Source organism: Mytilus californianus, unplaced genomic scaffold (assembly GCF_021869535.1).
Source record: "Mytilus californianus isolate M0D057914Y unplaced genomic scaffold, xbMytCali1.0.p SCAF_1, whole genome shotgun sequence".
Taxonomy (NCBI): domain Eukaryota; kingdom Metazoa; phylum Mollusca; class Bivalvia; order Mytilida; family Mytilidae; genus Mytilus; species Mytilus californianus.
The window spans coordinates 72,422,345-72,435,924 of NW_026262581.1; the positions used below are offsets into that span (position 1 = coordinate 72,422,345).

At 31.8% G+C, this 13,580-nt stretch overlaps 1 protein-coding gene across 1 annotated transcript in view; it reads left to right on the top strand.

Moving 5' to 3' along the window:
* The window catches only part of LOC127723664 (uncharacterized), a 39,175-nt gene extending 33,377 nt beyond the window's left edge, over positions 1–5,798 (top strand). Inside the window, exons 18-23 of the mRNA XM_052230405.1 lie at positions 785–940; positions 1,225–1,352; positions 2,356–2,618; positions 2,821–2,890; positions 3,761–3,957; positions 4,268–5,798. Of these exons, the coding sequence (XP_052086365.1) occupies positions 785–940; positions 1,225–1,352; positions 2,356–2,618; positions 2,821–2,890; positions 3,761–3,957; positions 4,268–4,656 (1,203 nt within the window). The 3' untranslated portion in view covers positions 4,657–5,798. The remainder of the gene's footprint in view (positions 1–784; positions 941–1,224; positions 1,353–2,355; positions 2,619–2,820; positions 2,891–3,760; positions 3,958–4,267) is intronic.
* Positions 5,799–13,580: the final 7,782 nt, after the last annotated feature.

Below are 13,580 nucleotides of genomic sequence, written 5' to 3' on the forward strand. Positions count from 1 at the left end.
TTGGTTCAATGTAGATTTCCCTTAATGAGCTTAAACTCCTAATACAGAAAACGTATGTAGCAAGGTTAGAGGAAGGCATGCAGTACCGCAAGAATTTTTCTTATCTGAATGGCGACATGGTAACTCAACACGGTCGATGTTATCTATCTGACATTACCAACTGTCTTGTAGGGTTCTACCTGGTACTGAATTGGATTTACAATCGCACGATGGGTAAATTATACTCATATTTATACTCAGCTAAAGATGGACCATATGTTGATCGTTGTAGTTTGTCTTTGTTTGTACTATTTCACGAGGGGTCAGTGTGTGTGAGGCTTGTTGTACTGGCTTATATATTATTGATGATTCCTGTGTTTCTAAATACGTATTATTACCCCGGTTTAGTTCATACTGTTACCACTGTTTTCACTCGAATGTATGTCTGATTATATTTAAACTTATTATATTTCAAGTGACATCCGTCTACTTCTTTTGTATATTGTTGCACAATTTAGATACGTATTTAATTCAGTTCTATGGAATTTTCTTGAAAGACATATCACATGAAGCTTACGAATGAAATCTGTACGATATGTTCAAGTAAACTTACTTTAATTTAATACCAATTACCAATTGTTTAATTCAATAAACAAGTCATATAACATGAAAAATGTTGCTTTGTATGAATTTTAAGTTATCGCGATAAGTATTCAATATAAATACAGTAATAGCGTGTCCATACAGCATGTCAGTTTATAAATAGCATAACAGAATGAGTTTGATCATTATTTGTGTATTTCAGGACGCTAAAGGGAAAGAAAAAACGTGTGCCCACTGGGATTTTACATTAAATAATAACCGTGGAGGATGGTCAGCCAAAGGATGTGTTTATAATGGAACTGTAAATGGGAGAGATGTCTGTCTGTGTAATCATTTGACTAATTTCGCAGTTCTTATTGTAAGTTTATGGTCGATGTAAATGTATTGTCAGATATTCAGATAACTCAAAACAAATTTGATCCGTAATAAAAATTATCAAAATCTACCTTTGACTGAATGACATCAAAAATAGCTGGAATGATTATTTAGTATTTATTTAAAGCAGGACACTATCAGGTACATGCATTATTTATTTTTACGTTCCAAGACAAAACAACGTTGAAATAATATTTAATATTTATCAAAAACAAATAACCATCTGCTAAGTAAACTTTAGTGTTAACTTTTGTTTTTACATTCCAGGACTTTTATGGTCAAGCAGAACCTATACCCGAACATCATGAGATATCTCTCAGCATTATTTCACTGATTGGTTTAAGTTTGTCTATCTTAGGATTGTCTCTTACAATCATCTCATACGCCTTTTTCAGGTATGTTAATAATGTTTGATCATTCTATTGTATGTCTAGTTAAGACAAGAGTATATGTTTTATATTGTCAAAGTATACCCGACATTTAAACCAATGTTTCCTTTGTCTAGAAACTCGACACCTTGCAAGATGTTTTGTCAATATGAAGACATCAGTTTTACCAAACTATTTGTTTTTCTTTATGTTCAGTTTTTTTAGTTTTCAAAAAATCACCGTTTTCGAAATCCTCTTAATTTTGTCAATTTTATTAAATTAGAAAACAATTTGATTAACAACACTCCATGAAGATTTAGCATATTCTATAGCAAAATGACAAATGATCAACTATTTGGTCAAGTATCAATTTTCGTTAGTGAAGAATCAACACGACGTTTCAAGTCACTTTCTGAAAATGAGAATGTTATGTTTGAAGTTTGCACAGTGTAGTTCTAATTTAACGTTTTAAAGTTAGAAAAAGGTAATCATCAGAAATGACTATTTGGTAACAGAATCAGTCTAAATAGTTATCAAAGGTACCAGGCTTATAATTTGATACGCCAGACGCGCGTTTCGTCTACATAAGACTCATCAGTGACGCTCAGCTCAAAATAGTTAGAAAGCCAAACAAGTACAAGTTTGAAGATCATTAATGACCCAACCGTGCAAAGTAGCTAGGTTCTGTAATCCTCAATCTTGGTTTTCATTTAAACTTTTCCTATTTTTGTTGTGGGGGTTCCAAGCCAAAACATGAATCTAGTTAGGAGCTGGGGTGTAAACTCAAACAGTCCTATTCACAAAAAATCTAATTCTTTATATATTGTTAACATGCATGTAAAATTTAAATGTTTTGATTTGGGAGGAGATTTGTACATGTTATTAGCTTTAATGATATCTTAACATTAGCGATAGTAACGAGTTTCTCAATTTTCCTTTCTAAAAGTTCATACTTCTACTTAGCACTGAAAATACGGACATGTAACATTTTTATGATATTAATATAAATAATTTCATTTATTACTTGCAGGAAGTTACGACGAGGACGTGCACAACAGACATTATTTAATTTGGCCCTTTCGATGTTGTGTTCTTGGGTTGTATTTCTAACTGGTATTCGGCAGACCCATAGTTTCTATGGTTGTATTGTAGTTGCCGTCTTGTTGCATTACTTTATCTTATCATCTTTTATGTGGATGTTGATGGAGGCATTTTTGCAGTATCTTACATTTGTGAAAGTTCTCGGCACCTATGTCACTAGATATAGACTAAAGACAGTCCTTGTAGCATGGGGTAAGTTTAATGTCAAGGTCACTAGACTTACACATCGCATAGTAAAAACTAGGTTCTACTGGATTGTTAATATATCTACTTTTTGTGACTTTTTATTTCATAAATCAAGCTATTATGATTAATATCTTTGTCATGTTTTAGGACGAACGGATTAGTTGCTATAAGTTCAGTTTGGTCAAATGATTTATTTTTGTCATTCCAGGTCTACCCTTAATTCCAGTAGTAGCTGTATTAAGTATAGACTACACTCTATACTCTGGTGGCAGTCGATAGTATGTATACCATTATTCTGTTTTGGGAGTCCATGTTCTATTTTATATTCATGATCATGGTCTAAGTATAGAACACTGATAAAGCAAAATAACAAAACATTGTGCATGAAGGGTTGTCGTAGAAGACTTTAACAGATTGAACGAAAATACTCTAACATTGTCTAAGGAAACAATATATCTTTGCAAGTGCTAAAATTCAGATTAACTATCTTTGGATTAATTCAATGTATAAATTACTTATATATATCGCAGAGAAATTGCTAGAAAATAGATGTATGAATAACAACATAAAATTATGTGACTATGTTTTAAAAAGCACTTGTCATCTTTTTTGTTTAATCATACACCCGCTCTAGGAGAGCGCAGATGTTGCAGCTCAATCACTACAAATTACGAACTGTGTTACAGCCATAGAATAAGCAGACGAGAAAATGCATTAACCGAGTGACTACAGCTACATGTTTATAATGCCTAGGTATCCGACGGATACAATGCTGGTGATATTGTGGTTGATATCTCAGCAGCTTGAGTTCAAATCCAACCGTGCGAACAATATAAATTGACAAGTGCAAAAATGCATTTCTAAAATTGGTTTGTGAAATTCAAAACGTAAACGTAATAAATATGTATGTACGTCTGTATGTATGTTTGTTAAATAACTTTTATTATTCAAAGAACAAATTCACGTTTTTCTTCTCGTAGAAGCCAGAGTTCAGTTGTTTGCAGAAACATCACCAAAGTACATGTTAGATATAGTACATGTTAAATGAAAAGTTAATACCTACGTAATAGTGTGTCAAACTTTTCTGTATTTAGTTTTAAAAGATTTTGAACAATATGCATATTCATTTTTGTTGGGTTTCTTTTTAGTTGCTGGATGTCTTTAACAGCGTTCTATTACTCATTTGCCATTCCCGTTGGGTTAATTATATTATGTAACCTGACAGTATTCGTGGTAACGGTCATCAGTATATGTAGAAGACCAACTGGTTTACGGACCAACCAATCAAAATCAAAGATGGCAATGGCAAACTTACAGGCGGCTATAACAAGTTTTGTTTTGCTCGGTATGTGTTTATATTGTTATTATCTTATCAAATTGATTGAAGCGTATATTCCGCTATGCATTTTTGAATCTTTTTTGTGTAGTTGCGTGAGGTAACATAAGACAAAAACATATATCATTGCATAGTTATGGTTAGTTACACAAAACCATCATAATTGATCTTGATATTTATTTGAATTAAGCGAGATACTAGAGAAAAAATATATATTTAACCTTTACTGAAATCTGTTTTCTTTTTCTCCATCATATAATTGCAATCTGACATATAATTTTATATCAACATTTCTAAAATCAAAATATTTACTTTTCAGGACTGACATGGTTTCTTGGTTATCTTGCGATATCCGACGCTAGACTTCCATTTCAGTATGCCTTTACTATCCTTAATTCATTACAAGGATTTTTCATATTCATCCTATTTGTCTTACGAAAGAAACGTGTTCGAGACCAATGGCTAATTTTGTGTTGCTGTAAGGTTCCAGAACAAGAGAAAGCATTACGATCATTGTCAGCGTCAGGTTCAATTCCTAGTACCGGAAGTGGAAGGAGTAGCTACAGCGGAAGAAGCGAAAGATCAGACAGTACAAGAACAACAACAAGTTTTGTAAATGATTCATATGACTCTTTATTTTTTCCCTTCAAATCATCAAGACCAACTCTTTACTACAGAGAAAAGTCAAACAGTATAACTAGTGAATAATATGCGTTTGCATTTGCTTCTTTGTACGCATGTTCACTTATGATTGTATAGCGTTGGTTATATCTTAAAGGCAGGCATGTTATGGTATAGGAATGTATAGAAATGTGTTTATCGAGGTAAAACATGTGATATAATAGTGATACTGTTACAGAATAGTACACTCAATCTTATTTTTGCCCTACTTTGTATAACTTGTATGTGTGAGAAAAAAGTTAAAAAAAATATTTAACAACTGTCTCTTGTGATGTTGCATTCTCATTGGTGCACTTTGTGGATATATAAACTTGTATGAACTTTTAGTGCTAATATATTCTGATATATTCATCACAATGATATTGTCTCATGATAAAGAGTCGTCTCGTGTGGTCTCTTGAATATTCAATTGCACTCTGTAAATATACAGTTGTCGCCCTGTAAATATAAAGTTGTCTCCCTTTGAATTATTTAAACATCATGTTATTGTAAAATAAGACAATTTAGACTGTTTATACCTGCATTCTTGTATCAATTTGAATAACAATTTTTGTTTAAATTGCAATTAATTTATTATTTTATTACCCTTGTAGTTGTGAATGTGATATGACAATAAAAATACATATTTAAGTATTTTATGTATTAATAAAAACCACTTCATGCTTGTAAACAACCATTTCACTTTATAATGAATGCATATACAACAGACTGCAGAATACATTAATGTAAGATTGGGTTTAAAAAACATATTTTTTTCATACAAAAGAATATAAATTTGGTGGTTATCATAGAGTAGTAAACACTGATAGTTCATAGATTGATTAAACACTTTATAATGCTGTGTTTGAACAAAGTATGAAGATGCCAACGGGAAACAAAAAACCCTTCGTTGGAGAAAACAGGCAACTCCATGTCCAAAAATGAAAACACAAAGAGAAAATAAAACTAAAAACAGTACACAGAAATCTAAAGATTGTGTAACACAAATCTCATTAAACACCGCAGAAAAACTGACGGAGTTGCTCGGGAAGGTTAAGCAACTCTGGTATCTTTGATGAGTTTTTACGACCACTGTGTCGATGCCACTTCTGTGCTGACATGAAATGTCATTGATATGTTATTTTCAGCAAATTTACAGTTTATAAAATGTTGAATTATTCGAAACACTAAAGTTTTCTACCCTTTTAATATAGATTGCCTAAGCCATTTTAGGCACAAACTTTCATATTGTTTTGTTTTTACTGCTCTTCAAATTAAATTTAATTTGGCTTTCCAACTCTTGATTCGAGTCCCACTGACGAGTCTTAAGTAGACGAAACGCACGTCTGGTGTACCAACTTATAAGCCAGTTGTCTCTGTTGAGATTGTTTAACGCCCAACCAATTATGATTGCGTCCTTGGAATTTGTTAAAGATTGAAATCATTTTAGAAAGTAACCATATGTTTACCGGCATTTTAAATCAAACACGTGATACATGAATATATCTTTCATGAAAATTAGATGAATGTATAACTTGGTCTTATACTGAATATTGTTTAATGTAAATTTCGTGGTTTCATTTTTTGAATAAGTTAAAACTTTATTTTGATTGTTATCAATTATAAAATAAAACGTCAACCAATAAATGATTCTGTTACATGTGCTAACTAGAATAAACATTTAATTTTCAAACAAAATCTGAAAACATAATATTCTGTTTTATACATAGAACTCCGTCACCATAGTCCAAAGCGAAATAACAGCGCCTTTTTTTGCTGTTCTTTCTGCAAAAAGCGTTTAACATGTTATCAAAAGCTCATACATAGCTAAAAGTTGAAGCAGACACTATCACATGTTAAGGGTAATTCGTTCTAGGAAGTCAGTAATCCTACATATGTGTATTGGATAACCGATAGAAACGGGTTAACATCAACGAGGTGGCAAAAAAACTGGAAGAAAAATCTGACAATGATTGAAATAATGTGAACGACAATTAAATTGAATAATAAAGACACTATAAAACCTTTCGACAACCACGTATACATCAAGATATTTTTTAGACAAGTTTGACTGGACATAATGTATGACTAGGAAAAATAATTCGGATGGACAATTTTTCGTTAACTTGCAGACCAAAGGACAAATGAAAAGTTATCTTAAGAATAAATACACCGTCACTATAAAATATGAAAGCATACACCTCAAGCACTAGGAATCTTCCCTGGCGCGGGTCCAGCTATTTTAAAAGGGGAAGAGTGGTTCCGACCCCCGGAATACTATGAAAAGTTCGCATGATTAAAAATAAATAAATAGATTTTTCAAAAAATCGAAAAAAGTGAGGTTCTTTACACCGGGACACCCTCCCCCGGGATCAGCAAATGCTTTATCTTTCTGCAATCTCCACACTATGTAATGAAAAAAGGAGATACGAATTTTCACCTAGTCAGCCAACAGGATGGAGCCTCTCTCAACTGTAGCCCGCTTGAAATTTCCATGCACGGTAGATAACTAACTTTATTTATTTTTCCACTAGAAAGTCATGCACGACTTCAGAACGTTTTCTCTTGGTTCTTTAGATATTTATTGAAAGCTGTTATTTAAAAGTAGATTATATGATAACATCACCCTGTCATTGAAAAGTTCATGCAGATTCAATAAGCATGATGCTTAATATTCCCTTTTCTGAACCACTTCTGTATCTTGGTTTACTGATTTACCCAAAGGTGTTATAATTGCATGCCTACCTGTTTATCTCAATTTTATCAACTTCTTTATAATGGGTTTCAGATTGGCTTTTTGCAATGTTCTCTTTTTTCGATTCTATGAACTTAACGTAATATTGCCGATTCGACGTTCGGGTGAAGGTGGCAAATCTAGACATGATTACCCACTTAGTATCTTCTCTTTTTTATCTTTGTTTCGTTGAATTTATAATCAAATGATCAGAAACGTGATCCTGTACATGATCGTGAGTTTTCAAACAGTAGAGAAAACCAGAGGACATTTAAGTACAAACACCAATGATCTTACACAATAACCATTTTAGTTGTCATTCGGTATCAATACACAAATTGAAATAACTTTTCCAAACTCTCAGGTAGAGTTTCAAATTAATTATTGTTTGTATCAAGATAACCGGAACATAAAAAATCCAGTGTAAAAAACACAATTTTATAAACTGAGCATACGAATAAATGGAGACGTGGAATTTACGTCAATGAGACATCCACAAATAACCTAAATACATCAAGAGGGCAGAATACAGTCTTCTGAAATCATGCAATATGTTTACATAGGTTGAACCATTTCATCTCTGAATTTATTTCCACTTGGCAAAATATCAAAAAGTATTTTAGTCTTAAAAGTTTACTAAATTTTACAGTATCAAGGCTTGTGTGTATATTGTGACGTTCTTTCAGCAGCTTGACTCATATCTGAATCAAATAATCGCCAAATGTTGCATAAAATGAAATTTTGAAAGATTTTGGAAGAAAATAAATAAGACAGACATTCTGGCCTTTGTTAGTCTTGTGTGTGTTTTTTTAATTTTAGTTCATTTATATGTTTTGGAGTTAAGTATGACGTCTATTTTCACTGAACTAGTACACATTTTTATTTAGGGGCCAGCTGAAGCCCGCCTCCGGGTGCGGAATTTTCTCGCTGTGTTGAAGACCCATTGGTGGCCCTCGGCTGTTTTCTGCTCTTTGGTCGGGTTGTTGTCTCTTTGACATATTCCCCATTTCCATTCTCAATTTTATTCTTAACCAAACCACATTTTCCTGGAACTAAAGTATGATATTGTTATTTCGATGTTATCAATTATAAATTCATGTTGGTTTACATTGTCAATCGATGCAAAATTGTACAGCAAAAAAAATCATAAAAGCAAAAGTGTATCAATATTGTGTATCACATAATTTTTTGGATATAAGTGTTAATGCAAAAGCATTTGCAAAAAAAAAACCGTCTAGACAGAGTATTAATCTTGATTCGCTGTCAAAATAGATAAACACGGGTATTTTTCAGACAACAGATCACATGGACAGTATTGAATAGAACAAACAATGATTTTCAAGTATTTTGTTTATTTTCATACCATATTTGTTCCGTTAACGTTTAATTGTTACTGAACCTCAAAACTGTCAACTTCCAACAACATACCAAGCTTTGTAATAAAATTGTCAGGAACTCCGTTCTATAGTTGCAGCTTTGTTTTATATATACTGAACACGGATAACATTATAATGTAACACGTTAAAGAAGGGTACAGACGCTCTTTTGGTGAATAATTGTCAAGTGTTTGTTTTCTCAATTATTAGGTGTGCATTTTATAACAGACTAACAATTACTAAATATTGTTGGCAGTTTTGTACACAGTAAAAAGCAATCATAATTCTATAGAAAACAATAAATACTTCTAGTGGTTGTGCTGCATCGACAATATAAGTTATAATCAATAGGACAGCCCTGTAGAACACCGTGTTTAAGTTATACTTTTTCAGAAGAAAATATCTGTTTAGCGTTTCCAAAAATACATGTCTTGGTTTTTGAAGGAACAAATTATACTTTGTTAAAAAGAAACTCGGATACAAACAAGGTGTTCCTTGAAACTGACATCATCGATATGCTTGATTATTTGATGATTGACAGCATACTTGTGATGTTTGGAGATAATGTTTTTTTTTCAACAGACAATCGACATTCCTACATGAACCAACCGTGCTGGTCTTGTCGATTTGTTCTTTTGTTCTTGTGAGGCATTCATATGAATCAGGAGATTTTACATTAACCTTTAACTATAGCCCCTGCTGTGGTCAGTGTATTACTTGCTATCTTTTTCATACATCTTCCAAATTCATTTCTTCTTGTTTTATGCCTCAAATAACAGGTGTAAAATAAAGTAAAGTAGTGATTTTGGCCAGTTCAAAAATAAGTATCTCTGTAGCAGTCAAACAGAATGCGGGACCCCGAACATAAAACTGTCTATATTTAGAAATAGAGCTGATGAAGGTTTCTATAATTTTAATATTATTTGTCCCAAAAGTAGTACACCACACTGTAAAATTTATTAACTGGGAACGCGCAGGTGCGATATTTGAAATTTGCATTTATTGTCTGAAAGAAATGCACTACGAAATAACTGTGTTTTTGGGTTAGATATAGTAAAGTCGGTCTGATATCTTGAATTAAACAAAGATGTAAATGTTTTTGGATACCCTTCATTTACAAAATGTATCATGTTTTCATTCACATAAAGTAAAATTGCAGAAAACCCCCTCCTTAGTTATAGATTTGTAAATATAACGTTTGCGCTTTACAATTGCTAACCCTTATCGTTGGAGTGATCAAATTGCAATTATGGAGCGAATAAACTCATCATAGATACCAGGCTTATAATTTTGTACGCCAGGCGCGCGTTTCGTCTACACAACAGACTCATCATTGACGATCGAATAAAAAAAGTAAAAACGCAATTTAGATTTATAATTGCGAGATTATTTGTTGCACATATCTTGTTTTTAGAAGATACTCAACATAAAGAGACAATATTTATATTTTAAATGAAAAAAAAAGGGAAAAACTAATATATATAAATGAATGGATAATAGTTTCACCCTTTGGAAAGGTTACGCCTTTCGTTCAAATAAACTGCTTACAAAAAAAAAGTGATATTCATGTTAGCGTGACGCATTTCCTTGTAATCACTATCGTACTAACTATATGTGGTTAGTGTTATTGATGAATAACATAAAAACTATAAACTTTGGATAATTATTTTTATATAAATGATTGAAATGCAGACCATCCCATAAATGACATGTATTATATATATAGCTATATACCCTTTCGGGGCATTCACCTCAAATGTGACATGTAACTAATATTCTGTTAAGTCAGTGTCATGTGACACACCATTGTTCATAATAAAAAATGGTACTTGAAATATGTTTAGTTTATATTATCAGATAAAATTAAGGGATAAAAAATGAGCTTTGAGTCTAAAAGTGCTATTTTTAAAGATGTGTCCCGAACACTTTAAAAGAATGAAATTAGGTCCAATTATATGAAACCAAAAATTATTTCATATGGTGCCTAGAGGTATACATTTGTTCCGTATCAAATCTTGTGCTATTACAAATAAATTTACAGGGTGACTTTAAAGAAATGATTTTTCAAATATTAAAGTTAGGGAACTATGAAAGAATTTAAAACTGGTCAGTCTAAGTGTGTTAACTTTAAAATCTAGACCTGTACTAAAATAATTTACAAATAATAAGAAAGAAAAAAATGCAGTGACTGTCCTGAAATGAAAGATTAAAAACAAACTGTCTTTTTTTCTTGATTAACCAGAGTTGTAATTAAATTAAATCGAGAATGGCACAAGTAAATCAATACTGATATGATATCTTATCTAAAAATATTAGGCCATCTCACAAACTTATAACGGCCACGAATATGACCGCTGGTTTCATTTGTTATTTTGGTTGATATAGTGTAATGTTTGATTTTGTCAGGTCTTATGGACTTAACCCTTTTTTTATTTACTTAGGATTTCGGTATTTTTGTTAATACTTTTCCACTGTTTTAACCAAAACTTTGTTTAAGCAACATCATAAATTAAAAAAAAGACAAATAATTATTATTATCACCATCATGTGTGCAATGTCAAAGGTAAATATATATGTACAGAAAAGAAAATAATATGAAAAAGGTATTGTGGTGTGATTACCAATGAGACGTCTATCAAACAGACCAAATGACGTAGATGTAATCAAATATAGAAGGCCATCGCATGGCCTTCAAAAATAAGCACAATTCATACATTATAGCGAGCTATAAATACCAACGACATGGCAAAAAGTAAATATGACCTATAGCTACCAAGGGCAACTTCTGAATTTTATACTCCTGACTTGGAACAGAGACATCCTGAACGCGGTTGAGTTAAACATGATTATGAGCGCTCAACCCTCCCGTTACCTGGAACAATAGTATAACATCACTTCATCAGAACAAACTATAAAAATCGGTTGGAAAAAGGATTGACCCATCAGATCGATACTAAAAAAAAACTAACAAAAAGACATAAAACAAAGTACTCGTAGTTGCTGAAAGCTGATTCAAATTCATTTCCAACTTAATAATCAGAAATAAATTCGAGTACATTTATCATGTTTTTTTAGACTAAAATGTCTATCAGTACACAACTAATGTATTTAATGTTAAGACGTCCTAAACAGTCTTAGGAAAAGATATTACCTTGTTCAATGTCAGAACATATCGACAGGATCCGCAGGATGTAGACAAAAATGTTCATAACTTTATAGCCATACATATTCATTTACATTTCATTTGATGAAGAAAAAAACCAATGTTAGTACCGATGAAGACAATATTTAAAGAGCTTACTACAATCTTTTCAAAGGACCAATTTACATGAATCGTATCTATATTGATGGGCTTTAATAAACAGCATCTTCAAAATCCCGTTTGTAATAAGGTCGCTACAGGTACATTCAAACTTCTAAATGAAATCTATGTATCCATGAAATAATGTAATAAAGGTTTTAAGTAAAATGTGGTAACAAAATTTCTGGCTAAATGATTTACAAGTTTATGGTATTTATAGATTACGTTTATTGTTATCACTACAGTTACGGGCGTGGCGTACGAGTTTGGAAATATACACCCCATAAGAGGACGCCAAAGGAATATCACTGTCCAAAAATAAAAATAAGAATATGAAACAAAAAATCGTATTTTTGTCGTGAAATCATATATAGTATTCCGTGTGAAAATTAAATATTAAAAATCTAAAGAAGGACATAAATAGTTGTATGTATTAGATTTATTTAGAGTCAATTCCGTTTGGTAAATTTTCTCAGTGAACTTACAATTATTGATTAACACGTCAAAAGAAAATTATCGAGGTAAAACGTTAAGTGTTTTTCTATAAAATGGAATTTAGGCGAACCCTGACTGGTTGTGTTCATTAACAGTAATTCATAACAATACAAAACAACTCACCCATTAAAGGGGTTAAGTTAGTGTCCATAGGATTACCAACAACATGTCGATAAACCTTATTACCGAAACGTACAAAGGTGAAGCCAAGGAGAAAATGGACAGCTCTAATCATTTCAACACAATTCCTGTAAATGTAACTAGTTTTTTTTATCCTTTTTCATTTAGATGAAAGTTGACGCAAATACATTTTCAATAAGACTTTTCATAGGACCAGTGGATTAAATGAGAAAACTTCTGTTTAATTTATAAACTTGTGTGGAAGTGAAGTGTAAACAGTAAAAAATCACAACTGTCAACCGATTGGAAAGGACCATCAAAAGCACGTAGTTTATCTAAAACGTCCATAGAGTTATTTACACTCCAAACATAATTAATACCATTATTTTCATATTCTTTGTTACAATACTTAATAATGAATTCTTTAAATGGAGTCAGTGAACTATTTAAAGACCGAGAAAGGATGTTCAGTTTATCAGACAAGGATTCATAGCGGTGTCACTCACAATAAAGACATATTATGTTCTTTACATTTATAAAAATAACAGACTGAAAATAGAATATATCATAATGCGGTAAGCTACGCTGTGTTTTTTTGTTGGTTTCATATGTTTGTTTTTATCAATGTGTTTGTAGCATGGATTTTTTTTTTAATTTGGCTCCAAAGCTATCATTTGTTGCTCTTAAATTTTGTTTGAATCTATCTCATAGTTATACATCACAATGTAGTTGGTGTATGATCTATGCACATGATAATAAATTAAAACGGCATACGTAATGAAAACCAATGTACAGTATTTGTCTCCAAACTTATATGCCTATTTTCATAAGACAGCTCGATCAAAATGTTTAAACAAACTTAAGAAGATTCCAAGGCTTACCACTTACAATATTTAATTGAAAGTTAAAAGCTGTCTGAGAGGTCATCCTTTCAGGAGAACTGATA